Genomic DNA, 21,343 nt, shown 5'->3' with positions numbered 1-21,343 from the left:
CACACTGACACGGGTATGCATGCCACCCAGGCTAATAAACATTTCCCTGAGGGCAAAATAAGCAGCTTTCAAGCTTGTTTCACTTCAGGCAAAACATTAAAAGACCAATAAGGGTAGTGACAAAGCAGATTTCAAGTCATATGTTGTCTCCACATCAAAGCAAATGATTTCATAGACTTTTCAAGCAGGTATAATTCTTCTGATAAACAACAGAGTATGTCTGATGGGTAGAAGAGGGAGAAAGACAAGTACACATGTACACATCTAGCTCCTCCATACACAAGATTGTTCAAAGAGCATGTCTCGTTGAGGTATGACACCCATGTGTCTACCTTGTAATGATGCATCTTGGAAAGGGAACTTTTTGGTAGATGGATGTGCTCTAAGTTTCCAGTTTTGCAGATAGTAGTAGTAAATATATTACCACGAAAACTTGTTTATAGCCTCAAAGCTTGAGATTCATGACATGTATAGGAATATAGATGTGTCTTAATTCAGTAAATATAAATGAGCTTCATACATTCTGTAAACAAGTTTAATTCAAAGTTTTTATAAAATACATCTTGTATTTACACACATACCTCATCTAAAAATACGAGTTTGTTGAATGCAAAGTTATTACAAACTATCAGAACCATTTGAAAGCTGTCTGTACATATTTCTTGCACAGCATATGCAAAAGGTGACCCTAGAGACACTAAGATTAAAAGGTGCAAATCTGCAATTGTGTACAAAATATGTACTATGTTAAGTGCATAGCTACATTGCATATTACACATGAGCCACGTCTGTGGAAAGGAACAGTTAAAATTGCAACTATAAATTTCACAGAACATTAGTATAGAGGAGATCAAGATGTTTGGAGATTAAATAGAACATTCTTGCATCCTTTGAATACTCATAGTCATTTCAGATGCACAGGATCCATTATGGACATCTAATGAACCGCTATGCAAACAGAAACTAAGCTTAAAGCTCTCTGACAGCCTAGTAACCTAAATGTTTGTGGTGATGTTACACATCTATTCACAGGGTCTGGATTGACTCTTCTAATACTAGCTGGATATTCCTGTTAAAAAAGAAATGTCATGAAAAAGATAAGACTAGATTATAATGCAAGACTCCAAAGCTAACATGCTGCTTGTTTGTTTTTTTTTTTTTACAACGTGGTATGAACGCTCACAAAACACTTGCAGATAAGTACTAAGCTGCTGGTGTAATTGGTTTAGTACAACTAGTACAACTCTGCAGTAATTCCATCAGAACTTCTGCAGAAGTCAAAAATTAGGTGAAAAGTCGATCACTCTATCAGTTTTTCTCCTTTAAGGTATTAGGAGCTAGAGTATTACATTACAATTTATGTCCAGCATCAACCTTAAGTAGTTCCATTTAAAACCAACACAAGCAAAGCAGACTGAATAAACTAAAGGTTTGTGCTAGAGCTGGAACTTAAATATATATTTTGCATCAGTAATGAGTGGTAAAATAAGTTACTAAATTGGCAAATTGCAGTCTAAAAAGCTGAAAAACTACACTGCTGATAAGGAAATAATTCCATCAGGGATCAAAGACAGCCCTTGCCATTATCTTGCCAAGGTTCATTTTTATTTGCAGCATTAAAAAAAAAAAAAGGAAGGAGGAATGCTTTTTTCTGTTACCAGAAAATTTAAGTTTCTTAAGATCTATTTGGCAATACTAAATACTGAAGATTGCAAATGCCTAAGTTAGTACCATGCAAAGCGAACTTCAGTGGACTTCCCTCGTGAAGAAACATGACCATACGGACCATTACATAAGCAATCAACACAGTACACAGGAAATATTTAACATGTCATCACGTTATTACATAATCCTTGGACAGTGAAAGTTAGCAAGACACTGCTTGTTACTAAGACTGTAATTCTGCCTTACTTAGTGGAGGGAGAACCTGGCCTTGCAAACCTTTTTTATTTCCATCTACCAGGGATTAATAGCACTGGGGAAAAAAAAAAAAAAAAAAAGGATGCGTGTTAAATATCATGCTATTAAAAGCAAGACAGAGCAAGATGTTGTAAAACATAAATAGGGAAGCATTATTTTTATTTTGTCATCATAAAATAACATTGTTTAAAGATCACACAAATTTGATAGATCATCTTTTTTCTCCAACATTAAGCCAGCACTACCGTTGAGAAAGGTGTTCACCCGTTTCTCTGTAAATTTATACTTTTAAGTAAAATAATTTGATTCTCTAAAATGCTTTTTATTTAATTATGTCACACAGTAAGTATTTTGCTCCTTTGGTCAGAGATAGTAAATGAAGACTTCAAATACTTGTATCTCCAATTTTCAAAAACCCAATATACATCCTTAACCAAGGAGTTTTTACGCTACACACAAGCCATAGATACAAAATACACAGTATATACATGTTTTGAAAACAAATTGGAATTTATAAAAACTCAATAGCCAAATCAAAGTAATTGAGGCACTAAATTAAAAGTAGTATCTTAATGTCTTGATTATACAGACTATTCTGTGAACAATCAGGACTGTTTCATAAATATATATTATCTACAGAATCTGCTGTGCCAAAAAAGCCAGCTGTGTTTAAGCTCAAAAGAAAAATTGCACTTTGAGACTGTTATAGCTAACTTCTCACTTTTCTCCTCGAATATAGTAATCTGGTCCTAGTGCTTTTGGCACAGGTATCGAGTTGTGTTTTTGCTACACTTCCTTATAAAACACAAGGTTCTTTTACTTTGTTCATTAAAATCTGAAGAGTTTAAACAAACCTAGAACTTTGATACAAATCTATATAGCTACAATTGCTTCATTAAATAATATACACAAATATGGTCTTCGATCTTAAAACATCTTGACAACTGGATACAAAACAGTCACTTGTATTATCTCCAGCCTCCTTAATCTTATGTATTATCAGTCTGCAAGTGAAAAAAATACGGTTTCTGGCCACATCTTGCACTAGATCACACCCCAGTGTACAAGGACAGGAAATAAATGTATAATAAAAAGATTGGATAAATTAGAAGGGGTTTCTTGGTCTTGAATTCTTCTCCAACTAGTAATGATGCAGCACTGTATGCAGCCCAAAAGACTCCAAACAACTGAAAAAGAAGAGGAACAGTCTTAGCTGACACCACAAGAAAATCTCTCCAAATACCAAGATAAAAAAAATCAGTTCTTCTCTCAATATAATAGGAAATGCCTAAAAAAGGAATTGTGGGCGGGGGGAAGGGGGAGAACTCCACACACAAAAAGAATATACTATGCATTTTCATTTAAGTTTAGAGAAATATTTAACAAATAGGCATGTTATTTTCATTTGAGACATTTTTCCTGAAGTGAGCAGCTAAGGATCTACAGTAAGTTTTTTCTAATGTTAGACACAGATACCATAAAGCAAGCTGTAAGCTTACATACACCAATAATTTGAAACTTCACTGGATTAATAACTTTTCTTTCTACCTTGACTGTCCCCAACTACTAACCTCTCCCTTTTTCTAAGCAAAAAAAGTGACTATACTTGACTCTCCCTCCTACAATATAAACCAGAGGGTTAAATGACCATTTTTTTATATTTCAGGATTCATCTGGCTCATAAGCTTTTCTTTAATTATGGTGCCCCCACCTCAAGGTAACTGAATCCCACATTCCTGTTCCTTTCAAGTGCGATGTGAAGCCTGCCAAACTACAATCTGTATCAAAAACTATTTTGCTTACTAAGTTAAGAAAGAAACAGTTTAAAAGACGGATAAAACCCATTACCTATGAATATCCACTATGTTATATGAAGTTAGCATGCATACTTCTAACAAAAATGTCTTGAGCTCAGTGAACTTGACTCAAAACTCAAACTAACAAGGCTATAGCAAAAAGTAATCAGACATTATTATCTTCTAGCAGCATATCAATAAAGAAAAGTACTTAAAACTAGGTGGCATGCAAAACCACTGTAATCTCCTGCAAAACACAAGACCAAAGAGGGCAGACATAATAGAACCCCAGCAAAGAATTTTTTCCACGGTTCTGACAGAGGAGCTGAAGTCCCTTGAGGGACTATGTGGCCCATTCAACTGCCACTGTAAAAGAAAAAAAAAATTTGCATGTGATTGCACACTTCTGTTTTTGCTGCCTAACCAAGGGCCGCAGGGATGGTCAAGAAGGACAATCATGCTGAATTCTCCAAGATGTATTAGGAAAATTGCAGCAATTAAAACAATAGAAGCGCATTACTTGCATAGTTTACTTTGCTGATTACAACTAGAAAAGAACTGACCAGAATGTCATTAATTCACTGTAAGTTCCCCAACTTTAGGGCTGTGAAATATTTCCCCAGGCACAGAGCTCTCACGCTGTAAGAAGCAGTACTTGTCACAGCATAAGTAGTTTTGGCCATGTGGGGCTTGTCCTGCATTTCCACACTAAGGATGCAAAGGTACGAACCTTGCACAGACGCGCCCTGCAGTAACGTCAGGCTGTGAGCAGTAATCAAGTAGCACAGGTTTCATCAACATCTATTTGTTTTCAAGTTACATGTTAGTTAACTGGGAAGGTAATGATTTGCCTTCTGACTCTGTCACTTCATAGTAATTACAAGTTATCAAATCACAATCACAACAATTTTGTCATTTATCATACGCTTTAGTTGTACTTCAGTTATACTATTTACCAGTGAGCTAAAAGGACAGAAATTCATCGAATCAATGGAACAAGAACTCAAAAAGCACACAGCTTAGCCAGTTACAGAATCTTCTCAGTCAATCTTTCCACAAGTTCAGCAATAACTTCAAAGGCTACCTAGAAGTGTTTTAAGAAGTACTGGAAGTCTTCAAGAACGTTATGTAGTTCTGGGATCTATTGGGAACGTTGCTAGTTTCATAAAAGACATCCAACAACGGGTGGTATCAGGCAAGTTATTCTTGCTTTGTGCCTTATATTCCACATCGGTAAAATGGGAACAATACTTACCTTCTCTGCAAAGAGCATTGAGAGCTTTGTGCTGCTACCACTATGGGAAGGTCTCAGAACAATGACTAATGTCATACTCATGCTGCAGTAACTAAAAATAAACTGGATTATGGGGGAAGGGACAGAACAGCTTACTTTCGGGTTCTTCATTCTGAGGTTTAATTATGCATCCTCTTCTCAAACTGATAATCCTATTTATTTTTAATGCAACTATTACAGCACAGGAAAATACTTGAACAGAAGCTAACCTCATAACAACAGGTAGTGTTATAGCAACAGCACTGTAGGTCCCCAAGTAATCAAAAGAAACGTTTAAAACAGAACTCCTTAACAGTCTTGTCCACCATGCTAACCAGAAGGACCACAGAGCTCACGCTGTAGTTCTGAATGTTTTGACACATTGTTATGTTGTCCTGAACAGATTAATCCTTAAAGTGTTAGGAAAATGACTTAAAAATAGCTGTAAACAATTCTCAACAGATGACACTGAACTTACTTTTATTAGGGTAGAAACAACTTCAAATGATCCAACCACCAGAAGTACAGGTGCTATGACAATGAGAGGAAGTAGGGAGTATCCTATCACACCAAGAACTTGGCCATAAGCAACCTGAAATTTTCAAGCACACAAAAACAAGCTTTGTAGCACTCAATCTTTGTCATGAAATGCAATTTGATCTTATTATAACAGTATGAATAGTGATGATAATGTTAGGTATTCAGAAAATTTCAGCTAAAAGAAGCTTGCTAGTATGAAAATTGGTTTTGTATGCTACACTAAAATTTTATAATGAATAATTCAGTTCTCTTAGAAACACGTTGTCTCTTTTTTTTTTAACACTGTAAATGACAATTTTGTCACTTCCGAGGGAAGTATTTACACAGGTTAAATATGTAATTCCACCCACCCCTCATGTTTTCATGTTCTGCCTTAAGTAGTTCTCAACTGCCACCCTCCATGGACTGCATACACGACACCCAGGAGCACAGAACTACAACAGACCTCTCAGCCACCAGCTGCAGTCCTGGCTGTCACAAGCAGCAAAGATATTTTCTGCATTAATATACCCATAGCCATTATATATAAATACCTAAAGTAGATGGATGATTTTGGTGTCAGTGGAAGACTTAAAACTTGAACCCTCTAAAGCACAGACATCTTCTGATTTGCAGTTTAAATTTATTATTATTATCTTAAATAGATTTTTTCAAAGTATTTCCGTAACTGGTTTTAGCCTTATGCAGATTAAAGTGTCTGATTTTCCCCTACTAATGTTTGAAGTGTTCCTGGGCCCAGCTAGGCTCCTTGAATTTAACAGGAAAAATAGTGTTGAGACAAGTGACAAGATTGTTGCAAACAATCTCTGGTGGCCATTGACCCTTTACAGTAAACTGTGCAGACCTATACTTTCTCCCCAGTTTACACATTCTGATAATTTCACATTTGGAGCCACAAAAAAGATTGATTTAAGGGCACCTAGATTATGCTGGTATACAGAAATACCAAGCAATCACATTAATAAAAGCTTTTTCTTTCAAAACAATGTTCATACAAGAAGACTCTAGCAATTAATTATGATTCATAGATTCATAGATTCATAGATTTCTAGGTTGGAAAAGACCTTAGAGATCATCGAGTCCAACCATCCCTAATCCCCATTAAACCATATCCTCAAGTAGCTCATCCACCCTATTCTTAAACACATCCAGGGATGGGGACTCAACCACTTCCCTGGGCAGCTTATTCCAGTGGCTGACAACCCTTTCAGAGAAGAAATACTTCCTAACATCCAACCTGAATCTCCCCTGACTAAGCTTATGCCCATTTCCTCTTGTTCTATCTCCCATCACTAATGTAAAGAGCCCTTCCCCTACCTCCCCACCATATTTTCTCAAGTATTTATAGGCCGTAATCAGGTCTCCCCTCAGCCTCCTCTTCTCCAGGCTAAACAGCCCCAACTCCCTCAGCCGCTCCTCATAAGTTTTATTTTCCAGCCCCTTGACCAGTTTAGTTGCCCTTCTTTGGACTCGCTCCAGGAGCTCAATATCTCTCTTAAAGCGAGGGGCCCAAAACTGGACACAATATTCCAGGTGCGGCCTCACCAGTGCCGAGTACAGGGGCAGGATCACTTCCCTGCTCCTGCTGGTCACACTATTCTTGATACACGCCAGTATCCCATTGGCCTTTTTGGCCACCTGGGCACACTGCTGGCTCATATCAAGCCGGTAGTCAACCAACACCCCCAGGTCCTTCTCCGCCAGGCAGCTCTCCAGCCACTCCTCCCCGAGCCTATAGCGATGCTTGGGGTTTTTATACCCCAAGTGAAGGACTCTGCACTTGGCCTTATTAAAGCTCATGCCATTGGCCTCAGCCCAACGATCCAGTCTGTTCAAATCCCTCTGAAGGGCCTCCCTACCCTCGAGCAGATCGACACAGCCTCCCAGCTTGGTGTCGTCCGCAAATTTACTGAGGGTACATTCAATCCCCTCATCCAGGTCATTGATAAAGATGTTAAACAGAACTGGACCCAGCACTGAGCCCTGGGGAACCCCACTGGTGACCGGCCTCCAGCCGGATTTAGCCCCATTTACCACCACTCTTTGGGCCCGGCCATCCAGCCAGTTTTTAACCCAAAGGAGGGTGTGCCTATCCAGGCCAGCAGTTACCAGTTTCTCCACCAGAACACTATGAGAAACTGTATCAAAGGCTTTACTGAGGTCCAGGAAAAGAAAATCTAAAAAATTAAAGTAAGTGCAAATAATGTAGGAAGTCTACAACACTAGTTAATCATTAATGCAAAATGCGTAGTAAGAATATAAAAATCAAGTATCACTGAATATTTAGTTCTTCACGACACAGTTCAATGCATTTTATGCTGCACAGCCATTTTAAGAAGTTTCTACCCTCCTGACAGTTCTGCTGTAGCTGTCTGTGGGCCTTGCTGTAAGTCGTTTTTTGGTGTTTACACCTGAATCATTTAGTGACTCAATTTGTAAACAGCTCAAACAGCTACTGCAACCCTGCTGGTGCAAGCAGCTGGAGGGAGGGATGTAGGCCAGAACTTCGATTGGCTTTGCAGTTGAAGAACACGCACTGACTTTCATCCTTTAATGGGTTTGAACTGCATCAGGCCAAGGATGAAAACAAACACTGGCAGGTGCTCTACCCACAAGGACATTATACAACTGTTGATAGCCCCATCAAAAAAAAAAAAAGGACAGTGCAAGAGCAGTGCAGAGGAGGAGAGAAAGGGTCCTGTTTAGCTCAGTAACCAAAAAACTGAAAGCACTTGTCCCTCAAGAATGGACTTCAGTTCTGGATCACAGGCACCTGTTAGAATTTCTGGAATTCATAGTACAAATTTCCAGATTTCACATCCAGCACACCATCCATCACACAAAGATTAGCTGACCATCTCTGTATTTTAGATTTTATTTTGAAGGCCAAGAACCTGAAGTGTAGATGTTACGCTTACTAACTGCATCCATTCTTAGTTGGCTACAAGGTGCAAAGCCAAGCACCAAGGAAACCCAACCACTACTGAAAAATGTAACCAAGAGATTTTACATTACCTCCCTCTACATCCTTTTCACATACAGGTACTTACTTCTCCTCCAAGAACCCTAGCCAGTAAAAAAATTGTCAAGGATCCAAATATCCAAATAGTTATAATCCAAGAAACGACCTTAAGAGAGAAAGAACAATTCATTCATATTAATCATTTTCATTGTGAGAAAGCAAAACTAATTTCTATTCATCATTTTCACTGCAGTCAAGGATTTTATTATGCAAAACGGAACTGTGAATTGCAGCAAGAATAGTTTTACTTAGTATCACAATGCAACTTGAGAATCAAATTCAGAGGTTACATTTAGAGAACTCCATTAATGGTAGGGTTGGTGAACATGGAATGCACATGCAATGTGTTTGGTAAGTATTGTAATACTGTAGCAGAGTAGGAAGAGTTTTGTTAAAGCTAAAGCTAAGACCACCCTAGCTACATGTCTTCACATCTCACCTATGTGGGCGCAGTTTTTAAAAATCAGCCCAAGGAATACAAGCAGTTGGAATTCTGCTTCTTTCATGCATAAAGATGCCACTTTATTCTTTACTCAAACAGAACGCTCAGAAGAAGACATAGGATTAACTCTCAGTAGGAACTTGATGATGATTACAACTTAATAAACAGCCCCAGACTCCTGGGACAAAGTCTATCGTCGTTTTTTCTTGCTTCTTTCATTGCTCTGCTCTTAAACTGAAGAGGAAATCTTAAAATCATTTTCTGGCTTAAGAGAACCTCCAAAGTAACTTGGCTATTCTTGGTGTTGAGCCACTGGGAGAATTAGAAATAAAGCTCTCCTTTCTGAAATACCTTTTCAGAAGAAAATAACAATACCAGTCCAGCCTCTGTATTTCCAAACGTACAATGGCTGAACTTAAAAATTAAGTTGGTACTCAATTTAATATTTTCCTTAATTAAAAGTTCCAGACTCTCAGAAGACTCAAATAGGGGAAAAACAGATAAAAATCACAGCACCACTTAAAAAAAAAAACTAGATAAATGTAACACGTTTATGCTATTTGTGAAAATAGCACGTGGCCTCCTATAACTTCTTGCTTTCCTCCACTGTCTAAAAGAGAACCATATGAAAGTCTTAGAGCAGGAATACGTATCTCTCCAGCTTACAGCCCACCATTTGGTTCATCTAGCCTAGCTGCTGCCAGTCATCCTGTTGCTACCTACTAGCTTTTCCTCTTCACACATACACAGCATTCTTACATCAGTATGGTAAATCCACTGTTCCTAAGAAACATCAGGCCTACTGTTCACATACACAAACTGCAGAAGGTAGTTTATCTGTCATGGGATCAAGGAATTGTCCTTGCTTTGCCTAGGAGACAGCTAAATGGTCCACCTAGAAGTCTTGAATAGTACAGTGGTTTAGTCTACTCACTCCAAGTCTCATAGAAACAAGATATTGAGAGTGAACTCTTAGTCTGCATTTGGTACACCATATAGAAGCCAGAGGTTGCAAAGGGAATAATTTTATCTCACCACTCACAAAAATCCTTGCATAAGCACCTCCTGCTACTTTACATATGGCTTACTGCTATACTACGTTGTATTTAAGACAACTGTGACTACACATGTAGCCATAAAGACTTCTGAAGCAGGATCACCTGGGCTCACATTCAAATTGTGACTATAAATTATACCACTTCTCTATTTCAATTTGAGCATAAAGAAAAAAAGCTAATGGTGTTTATGAAGGCCAATTAAATCTGCACAATGCTTCTGAATAGCCATTCACCCTAGAGTTCAAAAGGAAGTATGGAAAAAGTTTATTGATCAGAGGAAAGTTATTTGATTGCAATTGGGCAGGGAGGACAAAATAGCAAATGGCACTAATGAAGATTAAATACACCAGATAACAGTGGTGATATCGCATGAATTAAACAAGTAGCTTTATTTGTCAGGAAATTAAAATTCATGGCATCCAAACAAATGTTCTTCTAACATTTTTTAGTAATAAAAAGCACATTAACAGAAGGTCACAATTAGAAAGGAAAGATTTACTAATATGACTACAAACCCATTAGCATCAATCTGTTTCCTCTAGAAACCACATCTTTCCTTTGTTCTACTGTATAAAAACAAACCTGTCATTTCGTCATGATTAAATTGTCCGTGGGCTATTTAATACCTTTCTTACTGCTGCCTTACCTTGAGAAACAGCATTTGAAATGCCCTGCATTAGTATGTGAGAAAAAGACTTTCTACCTGCTTAAGGAGGCAAATTGCTTAGCAATCATGTCCCCAAATTTAGTTTAGATTTCTTTTTAGGTAGAAGGCTTATACCTACCTTAAATTGTCCATATAATGAAATCATCGAGAAGAAGAGGACGACTGCCAGAGGACCCCAAAAGTCTGGATTGTCTCTCACTACCTGCCTATTAAACCCAAGAGATGGCATAGGCATCAAGACACATCGAATTTTGTAGTAAATATCCTTCAGATCAATGTCAAGTTCTTCCCTGAAATTGTAAAGCAAGAGACCATTACTATACACCACATTAATGAAACAAAGCATAAAAAAAGTAAGCTTTGGGACAACCAGTAGGTTTACAGAGCAAGTATCTCATCACCCATAAGGCTTTCCGAAGCCATGACTAGCAAGGAACAGTTCATCCACAACAAAGCAACACTATACCTTCGTCCTGTGTTCATTAAGTGGTGTGACACAGTTAAATATATGTAATTATTCAAAAATCAATTACACGACTGAGAACAGAAAACATACACAACACACCCTAACAGTCTATAGTAAGACAGTAGACCTATTTTCTGCCATGCAGGAACATGTGACGCCTTCATATCACTGTAACTACTTCAAAGTCAAAGGCACAATCTTTTTTTTTTTTTTTAGTAAGATGGAATTTAACTTGCTTCAACAACAGTAGTTTTCAGTAGACCAGTTTATTCCAATTGTTTAATTACTGGCTTGTTTCCAGTATGGCTAAAAATAAATAAAAGCCAAGTAAAATAGCAATAAATTCTATCAATAGATCTTGCTCTTCTCTAATTGTCTTCCCTTCTAAAGAGGGAATTCATACATTGTCACCTCAGCACACCATTCTGCTTCTTAATTAAAGTTAGAGGTTTACAGAACGGACTTCTCACACCAGGAGCTACTTCTGCACACTTTAAAGTACTTCGTAGTAGCAATTTCATTATTAAGGTCTCCAGACATCTGTTCTCTCCCAACACTCTCAGTTGGAGTTCTCCAGAGTACTCTCCTGCTCACTCCATATTTTTAAAGCACCATTATCTTTAATTCACACGGGAAGACACTGAGAATGGAGTTACTTAGGTGCAGAACAAGGACTAAGACCCAGGCTGTCTGACCCACAGCGTAGTAACCTTAAGATACAAACTTTATTCAGCCAACCACATTTCTGTGAACAGAACAAGGGATAGGGAGATTTTCAGTTTCAAGGACATTTTTGTCTTTCAACACTAGCACCCTTTTAATCTATCCTTATAATACAAGATAGCACCAAAGATTATCAAGTTTTTGCTACCTTCCTTCTAGTATTGTCCTGGTTTTAGCTGGGACAGAGTTAGCTCTTCTTTTTAGCAGCTAGAAGAGCTCCGTGTTTTGGTTTTACTCAGAAGCTCGCTCTGAGAAGAATGTTGATAGCACGCTGATATTTGTGGTTGGCACTGAGGTCTCAAGGACTTTTCAGCTGCCATGTTCTTGCCAGTGTGCAGAAGCACAACAGGATAAGGGGGGAGCATAGCTGCTCCCTTGTGATTTGTGGTGGAACTTAACACTGAGGGCCAAAATGGCCAATTAGTATTCCATATCATGCAGCATCATGCCCAGTGAGGGTCAGCCGGAAAGGAGGGCTTTTGCCCTTCTGGGACTCTCACTTTCAGGCTCTCAGAGTGCTTTCTCTCTCTCTCGTTCTCTATTTCAGGCCTCCCGTTCATCCAGGATTGCGGTATCAGGATTTATCTGTTTCAGGATTGCAGCTTTGGGATGAAATGGGCCTCGGTCAAGGGGTGGTGAGCAATTAACTGTACATCACTCGTGTGTATATATTTATCCCTGTACATATCCATACACATATATATTGGCAGCAGTAGTAGTAAATTGTTCTTATCTCAACCCACGGGTCTCTTTTCTTTTTCTTCTTTGATTCTCTCCCTCATCCCTGGGGGTGGGGGAGGGTGACTGAGCAACGGTGTAGGGTTTGGTTGCCGGAGCAGCCTGACCCACGACAAGTATCCCTACTGTAATAAGCATGATTCACGATGCATTTACTTCAGAGCAACTGACAGAATTTACTCAACACAAATCTTTCCACAGGGCTGTTTTAGCCTCTGATTCTTTGACAACATTAAGAAATTCACATCAGTGCAAAAGATAGAATATAATCAAATTTTTTAAGCCATTACAAGATCAACAAGTAAGATCAGAAAAGCCATAAAAGCTTCATACTTATAGAGATTAGTAAAATTGGATTTTACTTCCTCCTTTCTTCCTCCCCCACAGTGAATAAAAAGCCTCTCTTTAACACTAAAAACAAAACGCATAATGAGAAACATAATGTTTTCATTCCTGCACCAGAAAACACTCATTGGTCAAGTAATTTGTCAAATGGAATTCTAGGCACAGCAAAAGCTGTGAGACAATCTGAGAGGCTACAAGTTGTTTGTTTTTCCTACACACCTAATAAACATAGATACCCCAAAATAGTTATGACATACAGGAGTGGCTTGTTATCTTCTGGGTCATCATCTTCCACTTCCAGAAGCCAGCCATACCCTCTCTGTCTTAGGAATGTAGTTGCAGTAGATTCTTTGATGAATTCTCCTCCAAGATTTAGCTTAACATCTGGAGTTGTTATGGAGCCACTAAGATCTTAGAGAAAAAGGGAAAGATACATCTTTTTATGTCTTGCCAAAAGCCATTTGATGTCAAAAGTACTGCAAGATGAACAGACATATAAAGCTACATGTGCTGGTCAAAGTCATAGAATAAAATTATACTTTAACAGATACATAATTTGAAAAGGTCCTTCCAGTTTTAATGTGATAGTAACAACGTTGGTTTAGGTCTCAAATTACCAAGTTTCAATTTCTAGATGGAACTCCTGTTTTGATGACACGGTGTTATGGTATGACAGAAAGGCTTCAATCTGTGCTTTACCATTAACCATTTAAGGGCATAAAAGGATTCAACTAATGAAAGTCTCATCATACTCTAAGTTGTGGATTATTTACCTTTTTTTTGCTGACCATACTATACCTCTTCTGGAGCTCATTTCTGCACAGTGGCATGATTTCAGCCAAAACCATTCTCTGCTTTTATGTCCAATTTTTCATGAAAGGAAAACATTTGTAGATGTTTTCATTTGTAGCCTGCCTTTAATACAGGTAAAAACGTTAGAAAAAGAATTCTATCAGAGATCCTTAAGCTCCAGCCAATTAAGAGGAGATACAAGGAGTTCTTCCCAATATACCATGATACTGCTCTGCTACAGTACTAAACAAAACAAAGAGCAATTTATGTATCTTCTGGCTGTGTCAAAGTCACCAATAAATATTTTATTCTTTCATTGTATTCAGTTACATACAGATGAAAAATACAAAACAGTAACTGAAAATGTATGGAGCAACTTGAAGAAAGAAAATAAATAGGGAAGAAGGGAATAAATATTCCTTTAGGAAATCACGGATTTCCATTATCTGCTAAAAAGGAAGAATCCAAACAGAAACGTAACTTTTTTGTACAAGCCTTATTACAAATATATGGAGAGACGACAACTCTCTTCTCATCCAACACCTTTTTGCTTCACCAAAGAAAATCTTATTTTGCCTTTCCACTGTTGTATGTTCTTCACACAAAAAGAGTTCCTAGGCACAAATTTCCCAAAACACCTAGCTATAGCAAGTATTTCTGAATCACACACTCACAGAGGCAAGTCAGGACATATTTGTAGATGACATTTGCGACATCTACCCAAACGCAACATCGTTTTATAGAAACAAAATTTGTACAGTGATAGAATCTCAAACAGTCTCTAGCCAGCATGTCAGAAGTGTTCACTGATCACTTGGTATTGCAATTAATTTAACAGAGTTCTCCTTCCCAAATCAGCTTGCTAGGCCACTCGAGCTTAAATTTAAGCTTCTCCATAAACGTTTTTCAACCGTTTCATAATGATGCGAGTTAATGACGGATTACTTTGATAAGAATCCACCTGCACAGGATCCTTGTAAAGATCACTGTAACTTCAAGAAGGAATTTCTCTTTGCTCCTGTAAGTATCAGCACACATACACTGTTCTCACTGGGCAAGCAAAGCCCTCCTCTGCTGTTTACAGAGCAAGGGAAAAAGAAAAATGTATTCTTAATGCCTGGGCATCAAGGCAGAGAAAGCCTCAGAATTCTTCTATTGTCACTGGGACCCTTTTGTCATTTAAAAATATTTGTTTATGTTACAACATAACACTGCTTTGTAAGGAGAGGTTCTTGCTACTCTGTGCACAAATGTGACTGTCAAAACAAGCAAACGTTACAGTCCAACCAGCCATTTATTTCTCCTTTCTCAGTGACCGCTGACAATCCATCCTGACACAGGGAAACTTCTACACAAGCCTAATTTACCAAGATTCCTTTTAGCAGTGGATGATTAGTGAATATCTACAACCACACTTTTTAATCATGAAACCTATTAAGTCTGTCTTGCAAGACATCTCATGTGGGACATAAAGCTGCAGAAACCAAGATAAAAAAAAATCTGCCACCCCCTCTTCTATAGACTGCTTTGAACGAGATGGTTAACAGCAGCCAACCGAGTGCTGAAGAATCTGCCAAGAACTGACAGTCCTGGTACCCTGTAGCGAGAGTTTAGGTGCCTTCACTGTTATTGTCTCAGGCAGAACACCACAGAAGCAATACTGAGGTATCTCACATGTCTCGTTTCAACCAGGCATGGTGGAAAACCAGCTTTCAAGACAGTCTTTGCTCTCAATTTTGAAAAAGCAGTACAAGAGGTAAAGAAAAAAACCAAAACCAGTCCATTCTTTATACCATATCTGTCCACTTAATTGAGAACACCTCTCTAGCATTCTTTCACAGAAACAGCTCCTACCTCTCATGGAAATAAAATGGTAAAATAAAGCAGCTTATATTTTTATTTTTCATACAGATCAACATTTGGGAAACAAATAGAAATTAAGAGTGGAACGTATACTATTTTGATTTAGAAATATCAAGCTGTTTAACTTTGCTTATGTTTTTGCTTGTCAGGGTAGGCTTATGCAGCACTTTGCAGACAGGTCTACACTTGAACGAGCAGGAGATCATACCTTGCTTGAGTTCATAAAGAACACAGAGCCGGGTCTAATTCAACACATACTACTGGAAAGGTGGCTGTACTGGATACTTCCAGGAGAAATCCAGAGAGTTTCTATTCAGAGGCACGTGGATCCTTTTTCAGGCCAAGGTGGAGAAGAAAAACAAAACAAAACAAACAAAACAACCCACAACAACAAAAACACACAGCCAAGATTGTACCTGTTGATTAGGATTTCTTGTCAGAAGGACTGGGAAGTTCACCAAAGAACAAGTATTTTACAGTTGTTTTTCCACTTCAGGAATTCTTTACCAGGGTGGGGCACGTGAGTCAGGATTTACATGATTCTCTACCCCTACCCACAATTACAGCAGTAACTAAATACACGCATAAAGTAGAACGTTTGTTATTTAAATGGATAGAGCCCAAAACCAAAAGGTCATTCTCCACCAAAGTTAGCACAACGTTGACTCTTGTACGCTCATTTTTGCAGTCTCAAGGCAGATCTTCGTGGCACGCTGTTACACCGCAGCTCTGTGTGCAGCGGTTAGGCAGCCGGCCACGCTTCATCCCCTAAACTACACGCAGGGCTTCTGCTCGCCTCCTCATTGCTGTGCTGAAACGAGACACGGCGCAGAGGCTTTGGCACAGCCCGACAGCGAGCGCGAACACTCGGTACAACCTTCCACAGACACCAAAGTGCGCTTCCAGCAACGCCGGAAACGGGAGCGGTCCGTGACAGCGCCTGTCACGGTTACGTCGGGCCGCCGGGCACAACCTCGATCGCGGCTTTCAGAGGGCCCGACGCACGGAGCACCACGCCTCTGGGGCTTCCGCCACGCCGGTAAAGCAGCTCCTCAACGCGCGCTAAGCGCCGCTCCCGGCACCGCACCGCGCCGCTCCTCCTGCTGCCGCGGAGCCCCGGCCCGAGGGCAGCGGCCGCCACGGCCACCTCAGCCGCGCCGCCCCGCTCCGCCTCCGGCCACGCCACCGGCCTCGGGGGCGAGCGGAGGGGTGCCGAGAAGGCGCCTCTTGCCTCAGCGGCACGGGAACCGCCCGCCGCCCGGGGCCTCGCCGAGCCCTTCTCCCGGGAAAGCGAGCGCGGCCCCGCGCTCACCTTCGGCGTCTGCCGAGGAGACAAAGGTGAAGTCCCCATTGCTGGGCGCATAGAGCGGCGGCGGCTGCTGCTGCTGCTGCTGCTGAGGGCCCGGGGGCTGCATCTCCCCGCCCTCCGCGGGGCCTGCGGCGCCGGTAGGGGCGGCGGGCGGCGAGCGGACACCGCGGCCTGGCACCTCCCCGGAGCGCTCCTGCGTCGGACGGCGGCAGGCGCCCACAGCGCAGCCGCCTCGCAGGGCAACAACACGCGGCGCGGCGCCGCCCCTCCGATTGGCTGCGTGCAAGGCGCGCCGTGACGGACCGCCGCAGGGCCAGTGCTGACTGGCTCCCAGGCCCTGTCTCGGGAGTGAGGTCACTTCGACTCCGGTGCAAAGCTCCTCCTGATTGGCCGAGGCGCGACCCGGCTGGTGGGAGGGGCGGAAGCGGTGGCCGGCTGCGGGGCGGTGCCGCCTTGTCCCGCCCCGCCCCGCGTTCGCGCTGCGGTCGGTGTTGGTGCTGTGGGGCGCTTTTTGGTTGACCCGCGAAGAGGCCGCTGTAGCACTAAAGCAGTCGTAAACCAGCGCGACCGATGGTGCTGCTGCCGCTCTGGTTGCGGTCTGTGCTTTGGAGAATCGGGAACCAGGATCTCGCTTTTCGCGGTTCAGCGGTTGCGGCGTTCAGCTCCCGGATAAGCCTGCTTAGGCTGTCATCAGCTCCTTCCCTGCCTTGAATGACAGCGCCTTTGTTCTGAGGACACTTTTTCTCCTGATAATCTCAGGGAAACACGCTTGAATTTGGTATTCATGCTACATGTATTTAGTTCTGCTTCATACATAGGACTTACTAAATGCCTCGGAGTGTAAATATGGATGTGTTTTAAATGGAAAAAGTTATGGGAAAAGAAGTTGCATTAGAGCAGTGGTTTAATTTGGAGAAGGAACCTCCTTTCCCATATATGTCCCATTGAACGAAATCAGCGCAAGTTCCATCTCAAATAATTTTGAACAAGTAAAAGCCAATCTGGTTTTTATGGAGAGAGCATGACTGGAAAGTTCCTACTTTGCCATATCCGAAGATAAGTTTGCATTTATGTCATATGTAACTTGAGTTTAGGTTCTCCGTGGACATTTTACAGTGATTATCAGTTTCCTTGCAAGAGCAGAAACAAAAAATCGCGTATAATTGTATGTAACCTATTTTTTCAATTAAAAACTGGCTTGATCATAGAAAACAGCCATACAGACATTTGTGTAATTTGATTTCCCCTTTAAAAAGTTGAGCGATCAAGAAACCTGGTAAGTGTAACTCATTTTCTTAACTATGATGTGGAACTTGTTTGTTATAAGACCTTTGCATAAGGTCTTATAACATAAGACATATATAACATAGCTTATCATATAAGACCTTGTTTGTTATAAGACCTCTAGGCTGCCCAGGGAGGTGGTGGAGTCCCCATCCCTGGATGTGTTTAGGAATAGGGTGGATGATCTACTTAGCGATATGGTTTAATGGGGATTAGGGACGGTTGGACTTGATGATCTCTAAGGTCTTTTCCAACCTAGAAATCTATGAATCTATGAATCTTTGCAATAGGCTTGCTTCAATTTCTGATGCCTCTTAGTCTTCGCTCTGTTACAGCCAGCCTGTCAGAGGTCTGGGAGTGTTTGGAGAACTCTTTCGGTCATATGGTTTATGCGTAGGTATTCCTGCGAGGAGCAGAGAGTTGGACTCAATGATCCATATGGGTCCCTTCCAACTCGAGATGTTCTATGATTCTGTGATTATATTTACCTACAGTGTTACGATTGTGCTGTTCCCTGTTGTTGCTGGGCTATCTTGGTTGCCAGACACAGCTGTTATTGGACAAATTTAGAACCACAGAACCATTTAAGTTGGAAAAGACCCTTAAGATCTTCGAGTCCAACCGTTAACCTAACACTGCCAAGTCCACTCCTAAACCATGTCCCGAAGCACCGCATCTACAAGTCTTAAATCCCTCCAGGGATGGTAACTCAACCACTTCCCTGGGCAGCCTGTTCCAATGCCGGACAACCCTTTTGGTGAAGAAATTTTTCCTAATATCCAATCTAAACCTCCCCTGGCACAACTTGAGGACATGTCTTCTCATTCTATCACTTGTTACTTGGGAGAAGAGACTGACACCCACCTTGCTACAATCTCCTTTCAGGGGTTGTACAGAGAGATAAGGTCTCCCCTGAGCCTCCTTTTTTTCTGGGCTAAACAACACCAGTTCCCTCAGCCACTCCTCGTAAGACTTGTGCTCCAAACCCTTCACCAGCTTCATAGCCCTCCTTTGGACGTGCTCCAGTGCCTCAATGTCTTTCTTGTAATGAGGGGCCCAAAACTGAACACAGTATTTGAGGTGTGGCCTCACCCGTGCCAAGTGCAGGGGAACGATCACTTCCCTAGTCCTGCTGGCCACACTATTTCTGATACAAGCCAGGATGCTATTGGCCTTCTTGGCCACCTGGGTACGCTGCTGGCCCAAATTCAGCTGGCTCTTGACCAATACCCCCAGGTCCTTTTCCTCCAGGCAGCTTTCCAGACACTCTTTCCCAAGCCTGCAGTGTTGCATGGGATTGTTGTGATCCAAGTGCAGGACCTGACACTTAGCCTTGACAAACATCATACCATTGACCTCAGCCCATTGATCCAGCCTGTCCAGATCCCTCTTCTGTAGAGCCTAGGCTCCTCTAGGCTCCTTTCTTTGTTGTTGGGTGAGGTCTTTTTGGTTTTAATTTTATTTCTTTATTATTTTTTTTAACTACATATAGGGATGCCAAAAAAGAATGCGATGCCAGAGAATTGCTTGCGCTTAAGGCAAACCTGTCGCTTGCTTACTTGAAGTTCTTATTTATTGAAGTTGGGTCTCAAAACATTCAAGGAGTTTGGTACCTGTCTCCTAAAAAGACCAGAAACATATACAGTGCAAGAGCAAGAACATACAAGAACAAGACTTGACGGGGTGTGGGACAAAAGTAGTGTACCTCTCTGTAAGCATGAGGAGTAGCTCTCAGGGCACCATAAAAGGCTGGGAGGAGAGAAGAGAGAAAGAGATGAAGTCTCGCACAGGATCAGCTTTGAGGAGGAAACTTGGGACAGTGATAATTAATGTCAGAATATTATCCAACGAGATGAGTCACAAATGAACATTTTATTAACGTGCCAAACAGGAGCAGTGACAAATGAGATAGTCTGATAGGCTGGGTGACTAGTTCTTTCTCTCCTCATTTCATGGCTTCATGCACTGGACCCCATGCTATGCATGTGCTGTATGATTTTCTAAGTGCAACTAAAATACTGGTAGGTTGATGTGAAGCAGAAGACAATTTCATGACACTGTTGAGCATGCTTAGCAAAGAAGAGATGTTGATCACTGATTGGAATTATTTTCCAAAATTTATCATTGTCTATGATCCTGATTGTGACCTCTGTATCAACAAGGGCAAGTCAGACCTTCTATTTCTCTGCTTACGATAGACTATTTATAAAGACATTAATTATTATTCACTATCTGCTTTTTAAACATGATTTTGATAACAGAAGTAAAATTGTTTCAATTATTTCTTTCCCTAGGGAATTTTTGACCAGCTGAGGTCCAACTGGAATTTCACATAGAAGAGAAGCTGAAGGAGACAGATGAAAGACATGCTTCCCATGCTTACCTAAAATAAGAACAGTGAATAGATTTTCAAGAGTTGCTCTTCCTGATGCCCTGTCATACAAGAGCTATGAAGGATCGAGAAACACACCTGATCAAGGCACTCTGGATTTTCCCTCAGCATTTGCTCAAATATTAAGATTATAGCTGTCCTCTCCCTTCTTTCAGCCCCCTTCCCTTCCCTCCCCTTCTGACTCTGCAAGTGAGCAACCCGTGGTTCCCTGCCTGGGCTATGCCAGCGGAGGGCACTCTAGCACCGCTTTTGCCAGATCAGCCCTTGCCCAGGGTTTCAGTTCAGGGTGAGATTCTGAAAAAAAGTGTTCAAAACCAGTTAAGTAATCCGTTTCACCCAGTTGCTGCTACTAGATTTCTCAGAATTTTATGCATTTTCAATTTCTGTGCACTTTATAAATAATCTTAATTGATTAAGACCCAGACCACGTGTAAAAATGCGAGCAATCACAAATTATTCCGGTTGGTCTGCTGAAGTTTAGGTTTTCTTGCAGCTCTTCACACATAAACAGCCTTCCATGTATCTTAACTGTTTGCAAGTGCTGCCTTCCTCAGTGGGACATTTTGCTTGTGTTGTGCCTTACAATATAGTAGTCAGGGAAAAGAAAAAGGGAAAGGAAATATTTTAAAAGGCTGTAGAAAGCTGTGGTGCCTACAAATGCCTTGTCAGATAGCCACAGATACAATCTGTCTGTAATTGGTTATCTGAGGAAG

At 40.9% G+C, this 21,343-nt stretch overlaps 1 protein-coding gene across 1 annotated transcript; it reads right to left on the bottom strand.

Annotated features, from left to right (window-relative positions):
• Nucleotides 1-1,150: 1,150 nt before the first annotated feature.
• Nucleotides 1,151-17,061, bottom strand: YIPF4 (Yip1 domain family member 4). The gene is made up of 6 exons (XM_086631638.1): nt 16,958-17,061; nt 13,248-13,401; nt 10,837-11,008; nt 8,580-8,657; nt 5,468-5,581; nt 1,151-3,107 (listed from the first exon to the last, which is right to left on the bottom strand). The coding sequence occupies exons 1-6, from the start codon at nt 17,058-17,060 to the stop codon at nt 2,970-2,972; spliced, it is 759 nt and encodes a 252-aa protein (XP_086487764.1). The 5' UTR covers nt 17,061; the 3' UTR covers nt 1,151-2,969.
• Nucleotides 17,062-21,343: the final 4,282 nt, after the last annotated feature.

This window comes from Tauraco erythrolophus, chromosome 2 (genome assembly GCF_009769465.1).
Source record: "Tauraco erythrolophus isolate bTauEry1 chromosome 2, bTauEry1.pri, whole genome shotgun sequence".
Lineage (NCBI taxonomy): Eukaryota > Metazoa > Chordata > Aves > Musophagiformes > Musophagidae > Tauraco > Tauraco erythrolophus.
This window is presented reverse-complemented; position numbering and strand designations above follow the sequence as displayed.

Bases quoted from the DNA above. Each gene is read 5' to 3' on its own strand.
- YIPF4 (XM_086631638.1), bottom strand. From the start codon at position 17,060: ATGCAGCCCCCGGGCCCTCAGCAGCAGCAGCAGCAGCAGCCGCCGCCG. The intron at 11,009-13,247 runs GTATGTCATAAC...TTACAATTTCAG, and splicing joins GAAGATAACAAGCCACTCCT to GGAAGAACTTGACATTGATC. The intron at 5,582-8,579 runs GTAAGTACCTGT...TGAAAATTTCAG, and splicing joins CTAGGGTTCTTGGAGGAGAA to GTTGCTTATGGCCAAGTTCT.